The 25293-nt window shown below is 50.4% G+C and overlaps 12 protein-coding genes across 12 annotated transcripts; 3 read left to right on the forward strand and 9 right to left on the reverse strand.

Moving 5' to 3' along the window:
* Positions 1–63: 63 nt before the first annotated feature.
* Positions 64–1338, reverse strand: BDQ94DRAFT_169100 (NAD(P)/FAD-dependent oxidoreductase; the record flags this gene model as incomplete). The annotated part of the gene is made up of 1 exon (XM_026771219.1): positions 64–1338. One exon carries the CDS (start codon positions 1336–1338, stop codon positions 64–66), a length of 1275 nt encoding a protein of 424 aa, XP_026627804.1.
* An 87-nt stretch (positions 1339–1425) lies between these two features.
* On the reverse strand, positions 1426–3399 carry isn1 (IMP 5'-nucleotidase ISN1). Its single transcript, XM_026765713.1, has 7 exons — positions 3222–3399; positions 3159–3169; positions 3095–3115; positions 3031–3045; positions 1972–2980; positions 1773–1912; positions 1426–1717 (listed from the first exon to the last, which is right to left on the reverse strand). The coding sequence occupies exons 1-7, from the start codon at positions 3244–3246 to the stop codon at positions 1637–1639; spliced, it is 1302 nt and encodes a 433-aa protein (XP_026627805.1). The 5' UTR covers positions 3247–3399; the 3' UTR covers positions 1426–1636.
* A 199-nt stretch (positions 3400–3598) lies between these two features.
* On the reverse strand, positions 3599–5522 carry BDQ94DRAFT_15251 (putative MFS quinate transporter). Its single transcript, XM_026767983.1, has 4 exons — positions 5215–5522; positions 4966–5161; positions 4789–4917; positions 3599–4739 (listed from the first exon to the last, which is right to left on the reverse strand). Exons 1-4 carry the CDS (start codon positions 5487–5489, stop codon positions 3678–3680), a joined length of 1662 nt encoding a protein of 553 aa, XP_026627806.1. The 5' UTR covers positions 5490–5522; the 3' UTR covers positions 3599–3677.
* Positions 5523–5548: 26 nt separating this feature from the next.
* Positions 5549–6023, reverse strand: BDQ94DRAFT_140887 (uncharacterized protein). The gene has a single exon (XM_026765714.1). It carries the CDS (start codon positions 5928–5930, stop codon positions 5643–5645), a length of 288 nt encoding a protein of 95 aa, XP_026627807.1. The 5' UTR covers positions 5931–6023; the 3' UTR covers positions 5549–5642.
* Positions 6024–6826: 803 nt separating this feature from the next.
* BDQ94DRAFT_177630 (MFS transporter) lies at positions 6827–8701 on the forward strand (the record flags this gene model as incomplete). The annotated part of the gene is made up of 4 exons (XM_026772958.1): positions 6827–7168; positions 7219–7584; positions 7634–8590; positions 8648–8701. 4 exons carry the CDS (start codon positions 6827–6829, stop codon positions 8699–8701), a joined length of 1719 nt encoding a protein of 572 aa, XP_026627808.1.
* Positions 8702–9490: 789 nt separating this feature from the next.
* BDQ94DRAFT_177632 (DUF3176 domain-containing protein) lies at positions 9491–11651 on the reverse strand (the record flags this gene model as incomplete). Its single annotated transcript, XM_026772959.1, has 5 exons — positions 9491–9985; positions 10043–10613; positions 10683–10799; positions 10919–11105; positions 11148–11651. 5 exons carry the CDS (start codon positions 11649–11651, stop codon positions 9559–9561), a joined length of 1806 nt encoding a protein of 601 aa, XP_026627809.1. The 3' UTR covers positions 9491–9558.
* A 710-nt stretch (positions 11652–12361) lies between these two features.
* Positions 12362–13585, reverse strand: BDQ94DRAFT_15260 (carbon-nitrogen hydrolase family protein). Its single transcript, XM_026767998.1, has 3 exons — positions 13383–13585; positions 12876–13315; positions 12362–12814 (listed from the first exon to the last, which is right to left on the reverse strand). The coding sequence occupies exons 1-3, from the start codon at positions 13547–13549 to the stop codon at positions 12432–12434; spliced, it is 990 nt and encodes a 329-aa protein (XP_026627810.1). The 5' UTR covers positions 13550–13585; the 3' UTR covers positions 12362–12431.
* A 573-nt stretch (positions 13586–14158) lies between these two features.
* Positions 14159–15531, forward strand: BDQ94DRAFT_140891 (uncharacterized protein). The gene is made up of 3 exons (XM_026765715.1): positions 14159–14434; positions 14486–14764; positions 14829–15531. The coding sequence occupies exons 1-3, from the start codon at positions 14359–14361 to the stop codon at positions 15467–15469; spliced, it is 996 nt and encodes a 331-aa protein (XP_026627811.1). The 5' UTR covers positions 14159–14358; the 3' UTR covers positions 15470–15531.
* A 2290-nt stretch (positions 15532–17821) lies between these two features.
* Positions 17822–20410, reverse strand: BDQ94DRAFT_140892 (Zn(II)2Cys6 transcription factor domain-containing protein). The gene is made up of 5 exons (XM_026765716.1): positions 20243–20410; positions 19972–20153; positions 19671–19881; positions 19111–19607; positions 17822–19035 (listed from the first exon to the last, which is right to left on the reverse strand). The coding sequence occupies exons 1-5, from the start codon at positions 20260–20262 to the stop codon at positions 18146–18148; spliced, it is 1800 nt and encodes a 599-aa protein (XP_026627812.1). The 5' UTR covers positions 20263–20410; the 3' UTR covers positions 17822–18145.
* Positions 20411–20510: 100 nt separating this feature from the next.
* On the forward strand, positions 20511–20774 carry BDQ94DRAFT_140893 (uncharacterized protein). The gene has a single exon (XM_026765717.1). It carries the CDS (start codon positions 20545–20547, stop codon positions 20713–20715), a length of 171 nt encoding a protein of 56 aa, XP_026627813.1. The 5' UTR covers positions 20511–20544; the 3' UTR covers positions 20716–20774.
* A 774-nt stretch (positions 20775–21548) lies between these two features.
* BDQ94DRAFT_15308 (flavohemoglobin) lies at positions 21549–23230 on the reverse strand. Its single transcript, XM_026768078.1, has one exon. It carries the CDS (start codon positions 23000–23002, stop codon positions 21632–21634), a length of 1371 nt encoding a protein of 456 aa, XP_026627814.1. The 5' UTR covers positions 23003–23230; the 3' UTR covers positions 21549–21631.
* Positions 23231–23788: 558 nt separating this feature from the next.
* On the reverse strand, positions 23789–24118 carry BDQ94DRAFT_169110 (uncharacterized protein; the record flags this gene model as incomplete). Its single annotated transcript, XM_026771220.1, has 2 exons — positions 23789–23891; positions 23946–24118. The coding sequence occupies 2 exons, from the start codon at positions 24116–24118 to the stop codon at positions 23789–23791; spliced, it is 276 nt and encodes a 91-aa protein (XP_026627815.1).
* Positions 24119–25293: the final 1175 nt, after the last annotated feature.

A 25293-nucleotide genomic window follows, 5' to 3' on the forward strand; every position in this document is an offset into this window, starting at 1 on the left:
TCAACTACAGTACAGAGTCACCTTCAAACGATGGGTGCCAGTAAAAAGTAAATCTAAAACTATCTATTTAAACACATACCCCCTAGCCTTCCAAATAAAATAATCCCTCCCCTTCGCCAACCACACCATAAAACTAAACAACACCAACCCAAACGCCTGTCCCGTCCCCCCAGAACTTCCCACGGGCACCACCATCATCACCTCCGTCCCTTCATCATACGTCTTCCTCCCACCACCACACCCCCTCCACCACCCCCTCCCCCCCTTCCCAGCACTATTATCAATATCATTCACCAAATTCCCCACCACCACCCCCGCCATCTCATCCGCCTTGAACGACAACTTCTGCTTACAATCCGTAACATCCCCAGCCGCATACACCCCATCCACACCCACCACTTTCAACTCCGAATCCACCCTCACCCAGCCCTTCTCATCCAACACCTCCCCGGGGATGTAAGAAGTATTAGGTAGGACTCCAATCGTAGGGATATAAATATCCGTATCCATCGTCTCCCCATTCTCGAACTTGAGTTCATACCCACCTCCTGCTTTCGAAGAGACAGAAATAACCTTGGTATTGGCGAGAACTCGCACGCCTTTACTCGTGAGGAGAGACGTCGCCGTCCCGCTCGCGGATTCTTTCAAGATGGGAAGAATGCGCGGTGTTGAGGAAATCAAAGTGATATCCTTCTTCTCTTCGGAAGCAGAAGAAGTGAGGTCGGCAAGTTCACCGGCGAGTTCTACCCCGATGGGGCCGGCGCCGATGATGGTGATTTTTTTGGAGGTGGAGATGGTGGATTGTGCGGATTGGATTGTCTCTGTTATTGTGGATGTGGAGGTGGGGGAGAGTTTGAAGGGGTAGATCATTTCTTTCCTATCTGCATCTTTGTTTTCGGTTTCACCGGGGAATAGTGGTGATGAGGATGATGCGGAGGGGGTGCTTCCTGATGCGATGACGAGGTAGTCGTATTTGATTTCTCTCAGGGCCTTGTTGGTGTTGTTGGTGGTGGATTCCTCGACCTGGAGGAGTTTATTCTCGAAGTCGAGAGATGTAGCTCTTCCTAGGATGAATTCGAATACCTCGGGGGAGTATTTTGCGAACCCGTCGGCGATCGGGATGAGGTACTGTGATTCGGAGAAGGCAGTTGGCTTGGTGAGGATGCGTGGGGCGGCGATGGCCCAGTAGAAGTTGGGGGTGGGGTTGATGAGGAGGATTTTTATTTTGATGCTTTTGGATTTGTTGGTGGTGAAGTGGGAGAGGAGGGAGTGGGCGGTGGTGAGGCCGGCGAAGGAGGCGCCGATTATGGGGATTGTTATTGTTTTGTCGGTGGTCATGGTGGGTAGATGGTGAGAGTGGATAGGTGTGGGTGTGGTTGTTTGTTATGGAAGGGGTGTAAGTTAAGTAGGTTTAAAGTAGATAAAGTAGGTGTAGATTAAATAGACTAGTGCTATCGCTAGTGGATTCTTGACAGTCTTATACTTTGCTCAGTGAGTTTGTCAGACATTCCCGCTGCTTGATAAGCGCAGTGCCGATCTGCACTACTATCGATGTGCTGCAGACGGAGTTAACTATTTTCTTACTTTCACATGAATGAATCCCTCATCACAAGTAATTAGTTACTTATTAACCTGGTTATATCCCCTGCAGCTCGTCCAGTAGCTGCACTGTCTCGGCTGGACTTGCGATCCACGCTGTCGTCGATGCCAGTCGCGCCTATCATTATTAGTTAGCATCGCATCATATTTGTCTTTTTAGAGTATCAGCCAACCTTGAAATCATTCGCTCCCGCCGACAAAAACTGATCGCCGACATGCAGCGTCCGCGCCGGTTCAATCCCTCCAAAGTAGCGCTGACACGCGCGCACACCCCACGACTTGTCGCCGATGTCCACGAAGACATCATTGCCACCTAGATTAGCCATCAGCATGATTCACAGTGATACCAAAATGAGAGGAGAAAAGGAATACCGTTAAAAGCACAAAACGGCAGTCTGGCTCCCACCTCCGACCGCTCGACCGTATTCTGCACCACCAACACCGTCTCCTCCAGCTGCTCGCGACTAATCCTCCCTCTCTCCGTGGGATACACTCCGACCGCGCGATCCTTGCGCAGCACCGCGACCGGCAGATTCAAATTACTCGCACACGCGCGCAACGATGACTCGGCGATATCCAACAGCCGCGTAATATCCCCCTCCTGCCACGTCTTCATCTCCTCCAATAACCACTCCTCACGAGGGACGTAGCTCAACCTCGACGGCGAGGCATGATCATACCGGAAGAGGAAATTACTCTCTCCGCCCATGACGACCAGCCCGGCGCGCTGAGCATCCGTCATCTCTGCGGACTCGTACATCGCATCGAGCAGTCCCTTGAGTCGCTCGTAGTACTTCGCGGCGTCGGTGTAGCCAGCTGCCGTGACGATGCCGACTTTCCGTCCCTGCAGGAGGAGGCGCATGATGCGTAGAATCACGGGGTTGTCGTCCGTGAGACATGCGCCGTCGTCGTACAGAGTGACATCTCCATCGAAGGTGACGAGGTCGACGCCGGTGGTGCGGGCCAGACCGATGAGTTGGGCCGAGTTGAGAATGAGCCGGATGTCGTTGAAAGAGGGGGCCACGAAGCGTCGCCGGCTGATGAAGCGTTGGGCGTCTTGCCGGCGGAAGGCGTCGACGAGGTATAAGGGGGTGAAGAAGGTGCCTACAGTGGGGACTAGGAGTTTGAGTTTGGATTTACCGGGGGCGTCATCTTGTTGGTGGGTTACTGTGTTTGTCAGTTCGTGTGTGTCTGTATATATAGAAACAATGGGAGAGGCTGAGGGAGGGCTACTGTGGTCGCGGATGAGCATCTCCACGTCGCGGAAGATCTCCGCATAGCGCTGGTGCGTGTCGGCCGCTACGGCGATCAGGTTCTCACTGTGTTCCTGGTAGACGGCGGTGGGCTGCGAGTGCAGCACAAAGGGGACGGCCAGGAGGCCCTGCATTGTTTAGTATGTAGTATATAGTGCTGGTTGGTGAGGTGCCATACTTTAATCCATTCAATCTGGGAACTTGTTAGCTAAGTTAAACAGCTAGAGGGAATAGGGAAATACCAATTGGTCTCGACGGTGAGACTGCAGGAGTTAGCATGGACTGGCAGCAGAGATGACTGCCTACCTTGAGAGCATCTGAAGGATTAGATAAATGACTCAATTGGATTGACCAGGAAATTCAACTTACATTCAACGCGATAGCGGGTAGTCATCGTGAGGGGAAGCTAAAGCTGGAAGCTGTCCTTTGGGATCGGCGGTGAAGGAGTCAATGGCACAACAACGAACGAGGGAGGATCGACAAGGTATTTATAAAGACAATCAATTAAAGAGTGAGAACGAAACAGATTGAAGAATAAAAGAAAAACAGCTATGCAAGGAGAGAGCGAGAGAGGAGAAGCACAGTCGAGATAGGGATGACACAGTGCTTGTCATCTGACCGGGCCAGCGGGGCTGCCAGCCAATCACATGCAGCATCGGAGCTCTCCGACACGCCAGTTGGCGGGCTGAGATGCACATTGGGATGCACAGGCTGTCAGCTATTGATCTATCACAGGAAATCCATTTGGTCAATCTGTATCTTTATTGCCATTCGATTCAATAAACACCAGGAACTAGCTAGCTAAGTAACATAGTCAAGCAACAGTTACACCCGCTCGCGATGCTCCGCCCCTCCAAATCCATCCTCCACCTGCTGTTGTTTATCCGCCACCACCTGGTCCTGCTGGTCGGCATCACGGTTGCCATGCCGTCCGATTTGATACCAGGGCAATGCAAACAACCGATCCATACTCTCCAGACTCCGGCCCGCTGTCTCGGGCACACTGAACCACACCCACAGTCCACCCAGCACCGTCACGGCAGAGAAGAACCAGAACGTGCCCTTGGGGGTGATGCCACCCTCCGCAGTACCCAGCAACATATTGGGCACCGCTCGGGAATTACCATACTGATTGACAAAGTGTAGCGTCATAGCAGCAGAGGTAGCCAGTGCGCGGATGCGTAGCGGGAACAGTTCTGCGGTCAGCAGATACTGCATGGAGTTCCAGCCCAATGCCCAGCCCACACCGGAGATATAGATCATAGCAATGGCTCCGCGGCTACTACCCTTCTTTGACTCCGGCAGGACAAAGTCATCGACAATGCCCATCTCCGGCACCGCAGTGAGGAAGCTTGCCACGTAGATCATCGAGATGGCCTGCAGCGTGATTCCTAGGAGTAGGGCACGTTTGCGCCCAATCACATCAACCAGGAACAGAGCGCAGATTACTGCTGCGACCAGCTTGATGATACCGAACACTGCTGTCACGAGAAGGGACTCGTTGGACCCCGTGATGCCCAGGAGACTGAACAGATCCGGCGCGTACAGCGTGATGGATCCCGCTCCAGACCATTGGGAGAGTAGCTGCGCCATGGCGGCTAGGTACAGCCGGTACAGGTTGCTCGGGACCATGATGGCCTCCTTGACAATGCCCAGCCAGCCAGCTCCCATGGTAGCCTCCATCTCCGCCTGATGAGCATTCTGGATACCCGTGAACTCCTCGACAACGTATTCATGCTCTGGAGGAAGATTGCGGAGGCGCGCAAGGTTCTTCAGTGCTTCTTCGGGCTTGCCTTTCTTTACAAGGAAGCGAGGAGACTCGTATTGGAGGAAGGAGAGGAGGAAGATGAGGCCGGCAAACATGATGTGGAGACTAGTTGGGACTTCCTAGGTAGTGTCAGTACATTGCTATGGAGAAGGTGAATGAATGCCTTACCCATCGCTTGTGAGTGTGGTCGCCCATATGGATCTGGCAGCCATAGTTGGTGAAGTAGGCGAGCACAATGCCCAGGTAAACGAAGCCGGTGAAGACACAAGTGCAGAGCCCGCGGACGGATGCTGGGGCCTGTTTCTGGTTAATCAAGCCCGACAGGGAATTGAACTTGTCACTCACGATCTCAGCCAGGTAGACTGGTCCCACAACTACAGTCTGGCCGACGCCCAGTCCGGCCACGAAGCGACCAGCATAGACAGCCCCCAGGCTACCGTTGGCACCGACGCCCATGAAAATGGCAATTCCCAGGATCCAAAGAACGCAGAGCTGGCGAGTTGCCCACAGCCGTCCAATACGGTCGCACACAAGGAATGCACTATAACAGTGTCAGCAGACAGACTTCACGATTCATTTTGGTGAATGGAGTACAAGAGTGCCCCTCCCACGGAACCAAATTGCACCATAGCGGACACATTCGCCTTGATGTTGGTCTGTTCAACCTCACTGTACGAGTCCAGATGAATAGTGCGCTGAAAATCCTTGGAGTTGAAGGCACCCGAGATCAAACCCTCGTCAACACCACGGGCAGCGCCCATGAGGCCAAAGGAGAGCACGGCAAACCATAGCCTCCAGTTGAAGACCTCCTTGGGGTCAGCGAGATTGCGCAAGCGAAAAATGTTAACTGGTTTCTTGGAACCTGCCATGATTGCACACGGTCAATCCCAGAAAAGATGGACGAGCCACTACAGGTTTTTCTTTAAAACAGCTGGCATCTGCAAGGGAGGAGGGGCATTTATACCCAGTCACCCCCATCAGAGCTACGTCGGTTACCGACAGCCAGTCGGAACGTCACCTATTCATGGTGAGGTAGGACAAACTAGCCCGGGGGAGAATTCACTACGAAAAATGTGATCATGCGGGGATCGGGGAGAGAGCAGCCAATGGATCGCGCAGGGAACGATATCCACCAGCAAGACATCCCACGTTGGAATCCGACTTGTCGCGACGAGCTTATCACCGCTTGACATGCTGGACAGCTTGGCGAGTAGCAAAGCGACAAAATTCCGAAGACGCGCTGGGTTTGTTGTGGGACGGAGCGTCTTGGCTGCGGGGGACAATCCGGGGATCGAGCCTCTTCGTGGCATCCCAGACCCGGTCCTGAAAGTCCAGGTGGGACAGACCGACAATCTGGGGACGAGGCTCGGACAACTTCCGCTTAGGACTAACGGAAGCAGGCCATCGAGATGCGAGTGAGATGCTTCGGGGTAGGCTTGGCAGGCGGGAGACCGGAGACGGACTCAGCACCTGGCAGGCACGGGATATGGCTTCCAGGAGAGGTCGAGATGGGAGCCACGCGGCGTGAGATGTTGGGGTCATGCGGGGGTCAGCCAAGGGGGGGTGTCCCTCGCGCAGGGTCTAAATAACACTAAAAGGGCACTAAGAAAGCAAACATGGTGGTTGGCTTGTCCTGCTGGTCGGTCAAATCCGACGAGTGGGGGATACATGACGTTTGCTGGGCACGATCGATCAGCTGTCTCTCAATCCGGGGTGCAGCAACAAATGCCTCGGTCGCCAGCAGTTTTGGGTTAAAGATCGACGGGTTCCAGAGCTGTTATTTAGTAATGATAGCAAGACATCTCTGTATTCCACTGGGACCGGATTGCGCCCTAACCCAACCCTACCCCACCCCTCGGGTGAGATCCTTCGGATCAGCACCATTATCCCCGTGCACATTCTACCATCGTAAAAATTACTTATATGGGGGTTTGAAGAAAGAGTCCATGATAATTATTCAGATAGCGCAACGTTGCAGACATATTTATTTGATCTGAGTTTGAGATTGCAGCATCGAGACCAGAACGGAGTCTGGCTGACTGCAGGTGGCGAGGTGTTATCATGGCTACATCATCCATCTTGCTTGCTTGATCCAGGAACCAAACCAGTTACCGACGCAGGGGTTCACCCCTATAAAATTCATCCCAGTAGGCCATATCACTGTAAAACCCATCAGTAGGAAGTAGGAAATACTAGAACAGGTAGAATGTCCTGCCTCATCCAAGATTCCGTCTTCGGCCAATTTATCCGCCTCGTTTCGCGCGGCCGGTACTTCCGGTTCGAGGAGCAAAAAGACCCCTCGCTATGGCAGCAGTACATCAACCTCGACAAATCGGGCCGCATGGCCTACACTGGTCGTCCCGATGCCGATGAGGTACCGGAGCCTGAGCGTTTCAGCGCAGCCGACACCGAGTCCATGACGAGAGTACCCTCGACGGCGTGGTCACATAATGGCCGCCGCTATCAAGGCATCACCGGAGCCGCCATTGACCCGGAAAAGGGACGCGACGTGACCATCATCGACTGGTGGGATGATCATGATCCGGAGGTATGCTATTTACTTTACTATTCTCTTCTGGACAGAAGCTAAGTCACTAGAACCCTCAACACTGGCCGCTATGGAAGAAAGTTGTGGTGACCTTCGAGATCTGCCTGCTCACCTTCAGCGTGTACATCGGTAGCGCCATCTACAGTGCTGGTATCGAGTCAGTTATGAGCGAATTCCAGATCAGCCAAGTCGCAGCTACCCTAGGACTGACCCTGTTCGTGGCTGGCTACGGACTGGGCCCGCTTCTCTGGTCGCCCATGAGCGAGGTGCCCCAGATCGGTCGCAACTCCGTCTACATCGCGACACTAATTGTTTTTGTTGCTTTGCAAGTCCCAGCTGCATTGGCCGGGAACCTCGGCACCCTACTAGCCTTTCGCTTCCTGACTGGCTTCTTTGGCTCGCCTGCTCTCGCAACGGTACCTTTTCCCTTCCCCTCACTTCCCCTCGTCCACTAACAACATCTAGGGCGGCGCCAGCCTCGCCGACATGTTCGCTCCTCGCAAACGCGCCTACGGCATCGGCATCTGGGGCATCAGCGCCATCTGCGGCCCCGTGCTCGGTCCCCTAGTCGGCGGATTTGCCGCCCAAGCCAAAGGCTGGCGCTGGACGATCTGGGAACTCATGTGGCTATCAGGATTCACACTAGTTGTACTTATAATCTTCCTCCCAGAGACCTCCTCCAGTAACATTCTGTACCGACGCGCCCGCCGTCTCCGCAAACTGACCAACCGGTCCAACTTGCGCAGCGAGCCCGAACTCGCCAGCGAACACCTCACAGCGCGAGAACTCGCGATGATGACGCTCGTCCGGCCCTTCACGCTCAACTTCACCGAGCCCATGGTCTTCTTACTGAACCTATACATCGCCCTGATTTACGGTCTACTCTACGTATGGTTCGAATCCTTCACCATCGTATTCTCAGGTATCTACGGCTTCAACCTCGGCCAACAGGGTCTCGCCTACATCGGCATCCTAACCGGTGCCCTGATCACCATTCCTCCATATTACTGGTGGATGCACAAATACCTAGAACCGAAATTCGACCCCGAGACAGGAAATGTTCCCCCAGAGGCGCGTCTCCCCCCCGCTATCGTGGGAGGCTTCTTCATCCCTATCTGTCTGTTTTGGTTTGGGTGGAGTGCCCGTCCCTCTATTCATTGGATCATGCCGATTGTCGGGAGTGGATTCTTCTCCGTCGGTGCGTTCTTGCTCTTCAACCCCGTGCTGAATTATCTCTCCGATGCGTACCCGGAGTATGCGGCTAGTGTTCTCGCTGGGAATGATTTGTTTCGGAGTGCCTTTGGTGCAGGGTTTCCGCTTTTTGCGACGGCGATGTATAAGAATCTGGGGGTCGATTGGGCGAGCTCGACGTTGGCGTTTTTGGGGTGCGCGTTTATTCCCATTCCGGTTGTGTTGATGAAGGTGAGTTTTCTTTTGGCACTTTGGTAGAAATAAAAGGCTAATTGTTGTGGTGTGTAGTATGGGGGGACGTTGAGGAAGAAGTATAGTCGGCATGCAAGGAAAGATATTTAGGTTGGTTAATTTCTTTATTTCCGGGGTAGAGGGATAGATAAATTTTCTTGGTGGGCTTACATGGCACTGCTAGAATACAGTGGAAATCATATCTGTATTATTATTTTGTATCATATTTCACTATACCTGCAACTCTCTGCCATGGATTTTTCCTCGAGGCATATGATGCGCTAGGACCCTTTTAAGTGTATTGGGAATTTTTGCCTAGATATCACGCGACCGAATTTGGATAAGAACAGTCTTTCTTCTAAACCCTAACAGTATTTGCTTTGAGCGTCGAGTGCCAAATTCGGTTATCTGCTGCTGTTTGCACTGGCGTAGTGTAATCTGTTGGGCGATATGCTTTCTTCAGACGGCGAGATATACGTATAGTTGGCATTCTTGTAGAGCTCAGTCGGGTTTGATGGCAACCAAGCCCGTCATCTTCAGGAACATTTCACCTGATACAGTCAGTACCAACCATAATGAACAAGGTCCAGTAAGACTACCTCCATGGTATTACCACAAGACAATCGTATGATCAGCTCATCCAATTCCTTGTAGCTACACCAGATAAATTAATGTGGTGAAGTGATACTGACAGTATATTTCGGCGGAGTGGATTCTACGTGACAATCATCTAGCAAAATATAGGGATTCGTGGCAACTGCCTAGGGTTGAGCAGTAAGGTGGCCCTTTAAAGGGCCGGGATGACAATTCATATTTATAGATAGTCAACTTAAAATGTAACCGAAGGGAGAAAGTAAATTAATCTCACAATAAGTGGGGTTGAACTGGCGAATCAACTGAGTCTATTTGCTAATATGGTCCAATATTGGGATAGTTGAGAATTTTTCCGGATAAAAAGCAGCAGCCACTCAAGGACGTATGGAATCGGTATCCGTACACCGAACAAGGAAGACTCGACTCTCGTCAGTGTACAACCTTACCATCTCATGACCGCTTGCTTGCACAGTCTCGCTTCCCTGCAATGACTCCATACCCTCACTTTGATCCCGATACAAGAACAGCAATGGCAGCGTATCATTTCTCCAAGCGGGCACACGAGCGCGGCGAGTCTTCCAAAGCGTGCCGAACACCAGGATAGCCCCTAAAGTCCAGACAAGAACGGGCAAGGCCAGATAAGCCCAGTACACTACGATATAGACCTCACTGACTTTCGCCCTACCCGTCGTCATGGCAGCCGATGCGGGATTGACGACGTAAGCCACATCTCGGAAGGTTTTTGACATCGCCGCAGCCACGTTGTCCATCGCGCAGGACAGTCGATCGGAAAGGATCTCACTGCACCCAGTAATATTTGCCACGGCCAGTGCCTGGAGCGTGTCAAAACCAGCATACCAGCCTTTATCCAGCGGGTCGAAATATATTTCCGATCCGGACCTAGTCGCCTGACCCGAGAAAATGGCGGTTAGGAAGGGATATATCCACTGTTTGGCATCACCACTAAGTATGAAAGATTGCGGGGTTTTGTGCACACCAAGATCGGAACCCCAAGAGTCAGGGGTGAGATTCAATCCTGCAGACTGATGGACATTATTAGTGGAAGTCCAATTATACTGAAACCAGATCGCCCGCGTCTTATCACTGTAGTTGTTCTGGTAGACTGTAGGACGAAAGCTGCGCACGATGGGCTCCAGAGAACACTCTGTAGCTTCCCACTGTGTGCCATTCGTCATAGGGGAATCGTTGAGCAGCTCCAGGTTGGCCCGAGGGGCCATGTATTGAATTGCAATCAATGTAGCATTGGTATAAACCACCGCATCATAAGTGGAGATTGGGGTCATTGAAAAGGTGCTAAATGAGTAATCGTCTGGCATATACCAGGCCGAGAGCCCGCTTTTCGGTAGTGTGACAGTACAGTTACTCTCTCCTGCGTATGCTGATGCATTAGAAAAGGTAGAGCAGTTGACTGTCAATGTACTAGTGATGTTGGTACAAAGCGACCGAATCTCGAGCTAAGCAACTGCATCCCAGGTACAGTTGGTTGAGGAGCAGTAGTATTGCAGAATGGCCCACGGCCGGCTCGGATCGGTGTTGAAGAGCGAATTGTAGACATTCGCTTTGAGCACAGGGTCAACGTATGCAACCGTTACTTCTGTGTATTGTGGTCAGTATTCTCGATCACGTAGTCTTGAGTAAATGGAATTGGTTACTTTATATACATGCCTTTTTCGTACTCGGATTGGCCTATGGTGTCGTATACTGTGGCATTACCGATCAGTGCAGTCCCTGATGGGTCTACAACCAGGTTATCATAAGTATGTATCAGCAGTTGCGAAAAGGGATCAAATCCCAAGGCAAGAACCATGGCCAAAGCACCAACCCCTGCAAAATGCCGGACACGCATGGCCCATATCAGCGTTAGGCTTCCCAAAGCACCCCGGCTGGCTGAGTCGAAGGACTGCAGATGTAGCAAAGGTTGGTCCCGCTGAGTAAACCATACCCACTTTAGCTGTCCTATCAACTCCCCGACAGAAAACATGAGGCTGGCTCTGGAAAGTGTGCTGAGAAAGGAGATGACCGAATTCAGGGAGATGTGCCACCATTTCGGTTGAGGTTGATGATCGTACATCTTCAGAATGATGACTATCGCAGCTAGGAGACCCGCTGAAACAATGATGCCTGTGAGCTCCAAGGCAAACCAGCTGGATGTATAGGGCCCGTCTGATACTGATTCAATGCTTTCCGGTTTCTCGGATCTGTAGTGGGGAGGTTTTCCTAATGTCGGGGAGGGTGAGGTCGGACGGGAGTTTGATGCTTCATTCTCGTCTGACGTGTTCGAAGAAGGTGATACAGCATGTGATTCCATATCTTCATGATCTTCAACATCATGCCTCGTCGCGGCATAAGGTACACTTGATAATATCTCGGGGTCAAGCTCGTCAACTTCATTATGTAGTAGTTCGTATGCGGGATATTGTCGCTGGTCAGCGTCGCTGGATGTCATCGTGGAACAGTGAAGACAGTTAGTGATGGATGCGAAAGCCTTGAGGCAGGCTAGAGGTAAGCAGGAGTTTTAAAGGAGGAACCAACAAGGCTGAGAGCCTTATCAGTACACTGCAAAGCTACATAACACTCCAACCTAGATCCTTGTCGGTGGCTACCTTAGTTGCAGAGCCGTATATCTACTCAACAAATCAGAGATGTTCCATCCAATGCCGCTCAGTAGCCTTTTTCAAGGGAAAGTAAGCATAAGTGGCTGTGGCTGGAACTGGAGTGCAGGGCCCAAAATACATATGTAGTAGCTATAACCGTCAACTTTCCATTGGACTAATCTCGGGCCTTCCGAATTGGAAGCACCCAGACATCTAGGTACCCAGTAAGTATAGACTCACCCCTTGCGTGCTGTAACTTCGCCGTGTAACTTAAATTGTTAGACCGATAGCCACAGGACCTAGGAAGGCAGTCTTTTGAAGGAAATAGAACAATATGAAAGATTTCCTATAGTACTTTGTTTTATCTAGTGATTAGTAACTGTTCAGAGGATCGCACTCTGGTAGACCTGAAATACAACCAATTAGAAGCGGCTGCCAGGAACAGTGCAAATGTTACCTTACTGTGACTCAAGTTTTTGTACTGATGTTTGATACAACCTGAGTGCTTGAAATTTCGCTATCTGTAGATGCAAGATGAAAATTGGGAGTATATTTTGAACTTGTTCCTCTGTCGAAAAATGCAAAGATTCGGCAAGTCTCGGTTGCCAAAGGCATTCTCACATATAGTTTAACTATTGCTCCTCCTGCTGCTCCACTTGTGCTGTCGCAGTAGTTGCATTGTCTTTTACATGGCGCTTAACACCGCCCTCCACTCCCAGCCATAGAAGGTCCGGTCGGCTATAGTGTCCACAGACATCTACAAATGCCTTGGAGTGGTAAATATGTTCGAAGTCGAGGTCGGCGTAGATAATCCCCTCCTCTGCACTAGGAATGGGTTGCGATAATTGGCGACCGTCGGGCCCGAAGATGGCGGAGCAACCTCCGCCAGGGGTGCTCATCAGGGCGCCAGTCGATGTGGCCATCCGGTCAATGCCAGACTGGCCTATGACTGTTGTGGTATGGAGGACAAAAGACTGACTTTCGATGGCATAGGTCCTCGCAATGGAGCTGGTGCCTAGACGAGAGAAGATATGTTAGCATTTCTTCCGTGTGTCCCTTTTGGTTGGCGTTCATACCCTCGGTGGACATCGAAAACAAGGAACCGTCCTCGCTATGAGGGAACAGAGGCGGCCATGCGGCAACATGAATTTGTTCCCGCTGCGCATAAGTGTGATACTTGAGCAGAGGCTGGATGTGCTCCCAGCAGGAAAGAGCACCAACGCGACCGGCTGATGTATCGACTACACTCTGCAGACAGTCTCCAAACGAGTCACCGAAAATGGTCCGCTCCATATGAGTGGGCTTGATTTTCTTGCGGGTGGTGAGGATCTTCCCATCACTGGCAATAATAGCCTGCGAGATATACAGGGAGTTATGCAGGTTCTCGGAAAAGCCCAACACAACCACGATTTTATTCTCCGCTGCGCATTGCTGGATGCTGGCCATTTGCGGGGAATCAATCTTCAGGGAGTTTCGTATGTAAATAGATGATAGGCGCATGTCAACAGGCCGTGCCCTTCGCAGACCCATAATTGATTGTCAGTCTCAATGTCATTGGCGCCATACGGTGCGGTTGTACCCACCAAATCCAGGCAGGATATCCCGGGATCCAACACTCGGGAAAAGTCACCAACTGAGCGCCGTTCGCAGCTGCTTCAGCAATAAGGTCACATGTCTTTTTCACGGTTGCTTCCAAGTCCAGCCAGACCGGCTCTGCCTGGGTGACTGCGACGCGCACTTGAGATGGCATGGCGGGTTAATGGAGAGTCGATGCGTGAGACTGAGGGGATCTCCGGGATTTGGATGCAGGGAGCTCCCGGGGTTTATATGCCACCTACTCTTCCAGCTCGGCCGATTGAACCCCTCACGCCAAGACGGCTTATCGTATGATAAATCTCTCCTGGTCGCGATGGCTTTGATAAGTCAACGATTTTTAAACGGGATTTGATGCTCGATAACACTCCTGTACAGATATGCTCAGGATCAAGGTTCTCGGCCATATATGCACAACATCATGGGGTGGTCCAGCTTCAGCTTATGGATTGCATTTGTTCCTGAACCACCTTTCGTGATCTGCTGTATTAATCGCCATTAGTAGTAGACTGTCATCCCTCGCGTTGTGGTGATACACAAAAGTCGCACTGGAAGGGCCGATCACGGATGTTCGGCAAGCCCATCAACGGAATATCTATTGAGTTGATAGGCGTTGACCCGGCTGGGTGGGCCTAAACGTATTATGTGACTGACTAATACCAATAGAGGTAATCAGCAGAAGTAGAATCGAACATGCGAAGTTGGAGATATTTTTTAGGTTGACAGCATCTATATGAGAAAGCAGTGATTTATGGTCCCGCCGTGGCTGACTTCAGCCATCTGCCGCATCTGGTCAGCCAAGCCGTGGCTGACGTTAGCCACCAAGCATCTCCCCCCAGCTATTTAAGTCGACGAAGTCAACTGAATTTATGGCTCAAAATTATCGCAGCAAGAGTTATCCGCACTCAAACATATTTTCCATCCAAGATAGAATATCTTAATAGTTCCCGACAACCAGCTGAGAAGATGGTTGCCATTTCAGAGGTCCGCGGGCAGCTAGCCAATGTCAAGAACCTGGGTTCGGGTCTGGTTGCTGTGTTCGGTATGTGCACGACTTTGCTAACTATCTTGATCTCTGACTAACAATTTCTAGTTGGCGGGACCAGTGGAATTGGCCTCTCGACCGCGCAAGAATTCACCCGTTATGCGACAGCTCCCCACATCTACCTGATTGGGCGCAACGAAGCCCAAGCATCGGAGATCATCTCAGAACTACGTACCGTCAACCAATCCGCAACAGTAGACTTCATCAAAAGCGATATCTCTCTCCTCAAGAATGTCGACACCACATGTCGCGAAATCGCTCAAAAGGAGTCCAAAGTCAACCTCCTCTTCCTGAGTCCAGGGATCTTGACCACGCAGGGAAGGACTGGTTAGTACCCTCCACAAACCTCTCACCCCCCACCCCCCCCTTCTCCAACTGACTGCGAAAACAGAAACAAGCGAAGGAATCGACCGCAAACTCAGCCTTCACTACTACGCCCGAATGCGCTTCGCCGAGAATCTTCTTCCACTACTAAACCAAGCCGCCTCATCGGGCAGCCTAGCCCGAGTAGTCTCCGTCATGAGCCCGGGAAACGAGGGCAAACTCGTTGAAGATGATCTCGACCTCCGGAACAATTACACCCTCCCGAATGCAGCTGCTCATGCCTGCACCATGACATCTCTCTACATGGCCCAACTGGCGGCGGCACATCCCAACATCAGTTGGGTTCATAGCCGTCCTGGTGCGGTGAACACGAATATCATGCGTGATTTTAACCCGCTTTTGCGGGGACTGACTCAGGCCCTTTTTGCGTTGACGCCTGTTTGCTCGTCCATTGGGCTTCTTTCTGTCAAGGAGTCCGGAGAAAGGCATGTATATGCGGCTACGAGTCCGCTGTTCGCGCCCCGGGTGAAAGGGGGGGCCACGGTTGGGGCTGATGGTGCGAAGGGCAGTGGTGCGTATCGGGTGGATTATGATAGTTCTATTGTCAAGGCTAAGGCTGAGTTGGTTGAGAGGTATCTGGGTAGTGGGGTGGGCAAGAAAGTGTGGGAGCATACCAGGGCTATGTATGCGAAAGCCACCGGGAATTAGTGATATGGCGCATATGTACTATATGAGATCATGTAATAGGTAATTAATTCATTTTGTCGATATATCTGTCTCGATATCGTGGAGATAAAGTAACTATGTCTTGGATATCCCAGGCACTATGTCCCGCTGGATAACGGGCATGCGTGAATTGGAAGGTAGAAAACATGACATCGTGCATTCTATCAACGTATCTATCATCTAACCATATAGCCATCTATCTATCATCTATCATAAATCATCCGTTACTCCGCCATTAATTATGTATTCTCCTTCCCCCTAACAAAACACCTCTCCACCTCCTCCAACGACCGCCCCTTCGTCTCGGGCATCCAAAACCCACAAACAACAATCGTCAACGCCGTGCAGCCCCCAAACAGAAAGTACGCGGCACAACTACTTTTCGCCAAAAGAACCGGCGTAATAAGCGCAACAAAGAAATTCGACACCCAGTTACTTCCATGCGCAAGACACGTCGCGCTCGCTCTCGTCCGCTGGGGCTGGATCTCCGCCGCGTAGACCTTACAACTCACGCCCCAAGACACACTGTAAATAGCAGCGAAGAGATAGATCGCGACGATGACGACCCAGCGACCAGCGCCGGTCGAATGGTGGACTGCGTTGGCGGCGTACAGGGACCCGATTACGAACATGGTTATCGTGAGCCCGAGACCGCCGAGGATGACGTTGCTGCGGCGGCCCCAGGAGTCGGCGTAGATGAGGGCTGGGATGGTCACGACGAAGATGACGATGCCGGAGACGCCGGAGGCGAGGAAGCTGGCCTGTGAAGAGGTCATGCCGGCTTGTTCGAAGAGCATGGGGGCGTACTTTTGGAAGTTAGTTCAAGTAAGAGAATAAATATGGGTGGGAAAACTCACGTATAACACCCCATCAATCCCAGCTAACTGCTGCATGCCCATGAGGAACAAGCCCAACAGAGTCCGATTACGCACATCGGGCTTGAATGCGTCGAATAGAGTTGCTTCTTCAATTCCCTTAGGCTTAGTTCGATGAGAGACCCGACTATGCCGCGAAACTACCTGATCCAGGGTATTCGGGGCAAGAATACTCCCCGTCGGGGCCAACGGATGCGTCAAGGCCTCTTCATGAACGTCGACTTGCTCTTCCTCTTCGAGGAGTTCCTCGCGATCGGCCTCGCTTACTTGCAAATACTCCCAAGCGCGAGTGGCATCGTCGACGCGATTATGAAGCGTGAGCCATCGGGGCGAGTCAATCAGCCATAAGAAAGCAGCTAGACTAAAGACAATGGAAATGCAAGCCAGGACGGTGAATGGCGTTCGCCATGCCATGGATGAGTGTAGCTTCTCGCATCCGTAGCAGGTGAAGAAGCCGACTACGAGGCCCATTGTGATGAGGAGTTGAGGGCCAGTGGTTAGTGGGCCTCGTTGACTTGGCGGGGAGATCTCGCAGATGTATCTGTTGTAGCTTATTAGCTATCGCTTTGGGTTGATAGTAGAGAGGAGAGAGTGGGGTTGGAGGGCTTACACTACAAGGGTCCCCAGGTATAGACCCTCTCCGAGTCCCTCGACGACACGGCCAACGATGAACATGGCCAGATGCACTGCGCCCGCCTCGATCGCACATCCGATGCCGAAGATGAGAGCACCGATTGTGATGCTCTTGGGTCGTCCGATCCAGTCGGCTAGCTTTCCACCAAAGAAGGATGAGAAGGCGGCGGGGATCAGGATGGAGGAAACTATTAGACCGTGGACGATGGATGAAAAGGATCCGAATTTCTGCTTGAATTGGTCCATTACTACCACGGAGCCGATGATGCCGGTGTCCATTCTGTATTGCCGGTGATGGTTAGCGATATTACGCTGTATGAGGAGTTCGGGTTCGGGCTGCAAAGTTGCATTTTGCGATGAGCCCAGGATTTACACACCCGAAAAGAAAGCCCCCCATCGAGCATAGAATGCTGGCCCAGACATAGCGAGACAACCCTGGTATCAGCGCCATGATGGTCTCAAGTCTGGTGAGCAGAGTTAACCTAAGATTCTAGGGATGTCTATTGACGAAAACACTACTTTTCAGAATGCTGCCCCCCATTTATATCTTCGTGGGCCCTAAAAAATTCTTTGGGCTTCATGATCTACAAAAGCAGTCAGCACGATGGACCACGATAGGCGAGAATCGGCTGCTCGGAAAGATTGCTCTCGGGAAGATTTCCTCGTGGTTAAATGGACAAGAGCCACCCGGGGAATTGGATCCACTTCATCGGGTATTATTTATCTACCTTGTAAGTTGATGGGGGCGGGGAGAAGCGTAGTGGAGTGATGGATAAGAAGGTCTAGATTTATCTCGGGAAAATTTCTTCATTGCGGGAGTTTGTTTCTCCCACCATCTGTTGTATAGGATTTGTTGATATGTCGCTATCTGCAACGAATCATGTCTGCAGGGCCCAATTGCATCAAATGCATTTCAATTTCGTTTGTACCAATTCACAATACTGTCACTATCCAGATAATACACCGCAAATTCATAGATAACTATAGTTGTGTAAGCAACTCTTTTTAGGGGAAAAAGTTAATACAAGACCATAAGGCCCGCATTACCCGCAGATACTCTGCGGATCCCTAAAGCCCCCTATATACTCAGGTACACATACGAGTGGCTTGTAAGGATTCACTTCCTTACAAGTTGGAATGGTTTGGCTAACTATCTCCCACACCGCAACCCCCCATCCGCCCATTGCTTTTGCAACTCCTTCACCCGATACTCTGTTGCCCATCCCGTATCGCTCTCCACACGTCGCAGCAGATCCACTACTAATAGCCTCTCCGCATCCCCCTCGAAGCACTGTCCTGCCACGAACAACGGTTGAACTGTATGCGAAAGTATCGCATCGGGCAACCCAGCTAGACTAATCCCACAGATCTCGCGCGCATGACGCACCACCAACCCCGCGATCTGACGATAATGGCGCAGTCGCGCCGTCACGGTTGACCGAATAGCTGTAGATTCTTGCGGCATATTGCTCAAAAGCAGGATGCGGCCCATGTGGTAGGTCTGGATGGTGACGGCACACATGGGAATGATGAAGGAGATCGCATCTATCGTATCTGCATCTCCGACATTCTCTGTAGGGGTGGGGATAGGTTCTTGATGTGTCGGATCGAAGTTGGACAGAAACAGTTGGGTACGACCACACGGTTTAAAAGAATCGGGTAAGGTATCGTACCAGGCAGTCAGCTCGAACTCTAGTAATTTCCATCGTTCTAGGAGATCCTCTTGTGTGGTGCCGAAACATGGACGTTGGCCTGGAGGGCTCTCGTAGTCTCCTGGATTGATTCCGTCACCGCTCGTGATGAAGTTTATGATCTTGCCCATTATCCAAACTAAGGCATTGCTGAGTGTGTCTTCCTCAAGCCAAGCACTGTGTGATGGGACTCGGGCATGAGGGCTCGGAGAGGAGGAAATGGGGGTGTTGATGGTAGTAGAGGAGACGGAGGGTGGTAAGAGATGACCATGGGCGGAAATATTAAGACCGAAATTGCGCCAGATGACAAGGTCGAAGAGGTTGAGGCGAGTTTGTGTCTCGTTGATGACTGGTTTTTTTTTTTTCTTAGTATATGAGCTGACATAGGGAGGAAGAAGAGAGAAGATGAAAGTGATTGACCTACAAGCCGAAAGACAGTCTTGGCGAACGAGACTCCAAAAAACCGAGCGCGAGATGTGCAGCAGAGAGTTTGGTAGAGAGGATGTCGAGCTGAAATCATCCACAGTCCCGCAATAGAGGAAGGGCAGGGCGCTTAAATGTGCTCGCCATTCGGTACCGGGAGCATCGATCAACTCGTACATGCAAAGAATGGCAACGACGGCGAACATCTCGTCTCGCCGGCTGTTCGGAATCTCCAGCCTTATCGCGTCTTTCAAGTACCGAATAGCTTCGTCATAAAGACGTACTGATTCATATTTCAAGTCAACCCCTCTAACAGCCCACTGAAGGGGGCTGTTGCGAAGATGGGCTAACTGCAACATCCGACGAGCATCTCCCTGGCACATCCGGTGCAGATGTTTGGCGGCAAGGGCACATGCAGCAGCTTTCAGCATGGGCCGGGTAGCCACCATGACGGGCACCTTGATGGAGTAATAGGCATTGGTGTCAAAGCAGTCCAACCTAGACGAATGTCAAGCTATTGTTCCTTATTCTGATGTCGGCATACGGATGGGGTAGAAATACCATTGACTAGGACCTTCTTTGAAATGTCGGACCAGAATTGCGGTCAAGACCCCATTTTTTGTAGGCAGTGCGGAACTATGAGCAGATCTCGCAATCACCTCTTGTTCACTGGCAGGGGTTATCGGCGTAGCCGTAATTGAACGATGCTTCTCCAGAAGGAATGTTGGTTCCTCGTCGTCAGCGAAAGGGTCTTTGACCTGGAAAAAGACGACTGCACTAATCTCAGCAAATGCTCTAATTATCCTGAATGCACATTTGTCGGAAATTAGAGGATACAGAGGTGAACAGGAGTCTAGCTTACGGTCAGAAGGTACTTTGACCCATGTCTGTGTCGCGTATCCGGTTTCATCGCCGGCGAGATCGCTGGCACTGTAGTGACGGAATATGCAGTCGGAGAAGACACAATCACGGGAGGACTTGGCACATGGGCCGCATATAGGCCTCTCCTCGTTGCATTTCACTTTACGTTGTCTACATGTCACGCTATAAAGACGAAACAGAATGTTAAGACGGTCTTCTATGTGGACTAGGGAAGGAAGAAGGACAGGGGCAGGCTTGGTTTGGCACCTTACCAGCCAAAGTGGGAGCGCATGTCTGCCCGAAGGCAATCATCAAGTCGGAAAAATACTTTGAAAGATAGATTCGTTGATGCAGGAGATAAGTTGTATTTAGCAGCGAACGTAGCGTTGGCGGGGCGAAGAAGGAAAATCTAGCGAGACCCGCCAGAGGAAATTTTTTTTGGGTGGCTCGAAAAGTGGCAACGTTAGCGAGGCCGGCCGTGAGCCATCAGATAGCTGTACAGAGTACTTATGTTCTCCCATCTGATCAACGAATCAGAACCATCAATGATAATCTAGTTGAAGTCCTGATAAGAATGGCCCACGGGGAAATTTTGTCTAAAATAGCCTGTAACCCAGCTCGCAGATTTCATGCGCAGTATACCTTCCGTTCACATTTAATCCACGCGGCTTCCTCGCCAGAACCAATGCGCTTTCCGCAATATCGTCGAGCCTCTTCTCTCGGGGTTCTAGAAGGATGGTTGTGATGTATTTTGCTCGGTGAAATGCTGATTGGCATTACTCAGAGGATAGTTATAGCAGTACGTGTATCTATTATTTGATGTCCATCGATCAGTTCGTGTCGCAAAAGTGTAAATTGGTGATTGTGGCGTAGACTTCCAACCGTGGTACACGGAATGGCAATGAAAGCGTCATTTCGCATATTATATAATGATATACCTGGTAAGGCTGCTGAGAAAACATTCAGAGGCACAATATTAGGCTATTTAGTATCCGATAGGTGGCGAGCTTCTGCTCCCGATACCGCAGAATTTGAGGAAGCAAGAATTGATCGACTTAAAGTATCCCCTTCTTTTCCAAAAGTTGACGAACTAACCCTCCTAAAGTGTAAAGCTTATTCCATGTACCACCAATCGCAGGATTAAGAATCAGCAGAATTTTAGCGAGTCGCTAATTACGTTGCTTACTTTGTATATGGTTTGGATCTGGGTCATTGGTGATCGGCGTCGGAGTGAGTTTCTCTGGACCAATAGTCACCCAACAAGAACTCGGTATCCGTTCGAGGCTTATGTAGATGGGCAGAGAATCACAGGTTGCGTGCTTACTTTACTCTCGTTTTTATGCTGATTGGAATAAAATAAACATGGATGGGGCGGATGAGCACTGAGGCGTCGTGGAGGCTGAACTTCGGGCGAGACATGGGCCTTGGACTATATTCGGTCTTAGACCAACCCGTACATTTTAAGGTCTTTCTTCTCTTTCTTTTAGGTAGTTAGAATTACAGACAGTGTGTTTCTCGGCATCGACACGAAGAAATAAATGAAGAATGTTCCCTTTCATGGGTATCAGTTTCAGTTGCAGGATTCCGATCGTTGAATATCATTAGTAAACATGAAATCTCAAGCAATGTATAGTACAACACAGCAAGAGTGGAAGGGTATTCTAGTTGTGAGGAACACCACCTGTACCAAACAACTCCATCTTTATCCGGTCATCGCTCACACCATAAGCCTTCAAAGCCTCCTCCATCTGCGTCATAAAGGTGTCGGGACCACAAATATAGTATTCCGTGGAAGGGTTGTCTAGATACAGATGGGATGGTCCATCGAGTTTCTGGAGGTCAATTCGTCCAGCGTGGTGGTAATCAACACCCAGTTGGTCACTGTCACCTGGCCTGCTGAGGAAATAGGTCACCTGCATGTTAGGGATTTCCTTTTCCAGTTTTTGAACGTGGCTCTTGAAAGCGCGAGCCTCGGTGGTACGGGATCCATGAATGAAGTGGATCTTGCGTTGCTTTTTCTTAGTAATGGTGTTCAGGATAGACATCATGGGCGTCATACCGACACCCGCGGACAGAAGAACAATCGGGTGGGTAGCTTCAGCAGTGGACAAGAAGAAGTCTCCGTAGGGATGAGAAACATCGATGAGATCGCCCTCCTTGATGATGTCATGAAGAACGTTGGAGACGTACCCGGGGTGTCTCTTAGCACCCGGAGCACGAGGATCAAGTCCCGTTTCCTTCTTGACACTGATGCGATAGTAATCCGAGCGAGGGGTATCACTGAGCGAGTACTGACGAGCTTGGGGGTACTTCAACTCTGGAACCTGGACGCTCACCGAGATATACTGGCCTGGCCTGAAGGGCGGCAGTGGCTTGCCGTCGACTGGTTCCAAGTAGAACGAGGTAATCTCGTCCGACTCGGGCACCTTCTTGGAAATGCGGAATTGGCGCCAGTTGGTCCAACCCTGGCTTTGCTTGTAGAGTGCGGCTTCGCGGTTGATCATGATATCGGCCAGGGCCCAGTATGCGGCACCCCACGCATCGAGAATATCATCAGTGCAGGCATCTCCGAGTACCTCCTTCATAGCTTCCAGTAGGTACTTGCCAACGATCTTGTATTCGTCAGCTTGGATGTATAGAGATGCATGCTTGTTGCATATTAATTCAACGGCAGGACCGAGGGCCCCGAGGTCGTCGATGTGGGATGCATATGCGAACAGTGCACCAGCTAGCGCACGTGCTTGGTGGCCATTGACCTGGTTGGCAGTGTTGAACACAGCATTCAACTCAGGATGCGCGGTCAACATGTTCTTGTAGAAGGCAGTGGTGATTTTGGTTCCATATTCTTGTAGAACAGGGACTGTGGCCTTGATTATTTTGATCTGCTCTGGTGTGAGCGGTGCAGCGGAAGACTTGGGCACGGCATCCTTCAGGGATTTTTGTTGCTGTCGAGCGTTGAATGCCTTGTAGATGCAATAGCCAGCCACGGCAGCGATGGCGACTTGGGATGCAATTGTGACGCGACGGTCCATTGTGTGGGGTTACGGAGCACGCCCTAGGAAACAATAGACAAGAGGGCAGAGATGACAATTTGATCTTTATCGAACAAGTCTATGGCAAAGAGAAAGCTCTGCTATAAGGGACCGTTCCTTGATATAACTGCGTAAAATATGCGGTACATGTGTGGAAGAAAAAGAAAGAGAGAGCCGCTTCAATGCGAGATATTTCAGAGTTAGACCCACCATTAGCCAATTGTAGACTTGGTGGAGATGATATCCTGGTGTCCGGGGCAGACGTCAGAACCTCTGCTAATCAGAGAGATGAAAAATGGGCTGATTCTCATGGGCTGATATGGCCCACTTGCTGCGGGCCATCTGTAATGCGATTGGTGGGCGTTCCATTAGCTGAAGCTTAGTACTTTATAGTCTGTCCACTTTCGTTGACGTGGTGATGCCATCATTGTTGGAACATGCCATATTCCTCCGGTTCGACCCACAAACATCTCTACACAAAATGTCTCGATGGATCCTCGGGTATTCCGAGCTCAGGCGCATTGGCCACCACTCAGCCCTTCCCCTAGCAACAAGATATTTCACAAGACACTCGACGATGCAGCATTCCTCACGCAGCAAACTTACCAACACTCAGCTACAACCATACTATAATGGAGCATAATTGTAATGACATGGTGAATGAGAACCCGTGGGATTCCGGTTATTCCAATAAAAGAAAGGGGGGGTAATTGCATGCACAATACAACAAGATTAACTATATGATCCGTCAAGTCCCTGAGCTGGCGGTCTGAGATGTCCTTTATCTCAGGAACCCCTTCGCATTTTGTCCCCACCCTGTCGGTCCGGATCGGTTGGATCTCTAGAGGAGACTCGATCCAAGAAATCACAAAGCTCCGGGTTGCCAGTCCTAGTGGGGTTAGAAGATCAACTAGCTCACCATCCAGCAATATATAAAACGTACGTTTGATCCCATGACTTTTCCCACTCGGCTGGCTCATTACTAGCTTGCTGTGAGTCCTGATCGACGAGGAACTGCAGGCTAGGTGGAACCACAGATGACCGCCGCCGGCCGGAAGGTGCCGGGTTATCCTTATATTCGTCCTCTTCGGACAAGCTCTGTAGGTTCGGGAACATAATGAAACGACAAATTCCGATTCACAAGGAGAGTTATCTAACTTCTAGTATTCAACAATTTCTGACTTCTAGCCGTATATATGATAGAATTGTCAGTGCGGGTGTCATCTGACGGATGACTTCATTACTCTTCACTTCCATCAAAATTAACTTTCTGGGTCACCACGCGTTAGAAAGAGTTGAATTGTAAATCGATTCTCACTGGAGGATCGCTCTACGGCTTCGGTTTACACCAATAGCCATGGTAGGCGGATGGGACATGTTCAACCCCAATATTCTCCTGGCATAGCATATGCTTTTTCGGAACAGACTGTTTTCTGGAAATTCTACCAAGCTAATAAATCTCTGGCTAGCCAGGGCAACCGACGCGACAATGATGTTACAGGTAATCAGAAATTAGATGTCATCCCAACGACTCTCCAATAAAACCGAAAATATTGTAAAAGTTTGCTCTGAATTGAATTGCACATATCGAAGAAACCCAATACGGTTAACGGGTTCATTCACATGACTTTCTGAAAGCTTCACTCGGATACATCGCGGAACCAGATACTGTAGTGATTCAGGTCTCTTGAATTCACTCAGGGGCGTCTACATCTCTTCTCCCTTGGTTAAAACAGATATCTGACGTTCATTAGAAGACATTCCACTCAACACCATATACAAAGAAAGCACATTCTATATAAAACGAACGCTGTCATTGGGACTTGATTAGCTGTTTCTGAACTTATCAAGAGCTAAATCCTATCCCACTAATGTTTCTTACGTTTGACTCATTGGTATTAGGCCAAATGTGCAACCTTCTCATTCTGGCTATATGATATACGGTTGATTCCATCTTGCACTACAATCAGTCGTTAAAAAATGGCATAATGGTGTCCGAAAAAAGCGCGTATTTAACGCGTCTGCAAAAAGCATAATATACGTGTCTCTCGGTCGGGACAGCCACTTGCGACAGAACCACCCCACGCCGAGATGAGCGATATGATATATACGATATACAGTGACTATCGCTCTTATTGTTAGCTACGAGCACCGCCGTGACGTGCGGTGAGGATGGCTACTGAGAATGGATAAAGATGAACGTCATATATTTGGCTGTGAAACTGAGAATACAGAAACCGTTCGATCATCCAAACCTCCTGAAGTATTCGTACACATTAATGGCATCCACT

This window comes from Aspergillus welwitschiae, assembly GCF_003344945.1.
Source record: "Aspergillus welwitschiae strain CBS 139.54b unplaced genomic scaffold BDQ94scaffold_11, whole genome shotgun sequence".
NCBI lineage: Eukaryota > Fungi > Ascomycota > Eurotiomycetes > Eurotiales > Aspergillaceae > Aspergillus > Aspergillus welwitschiae.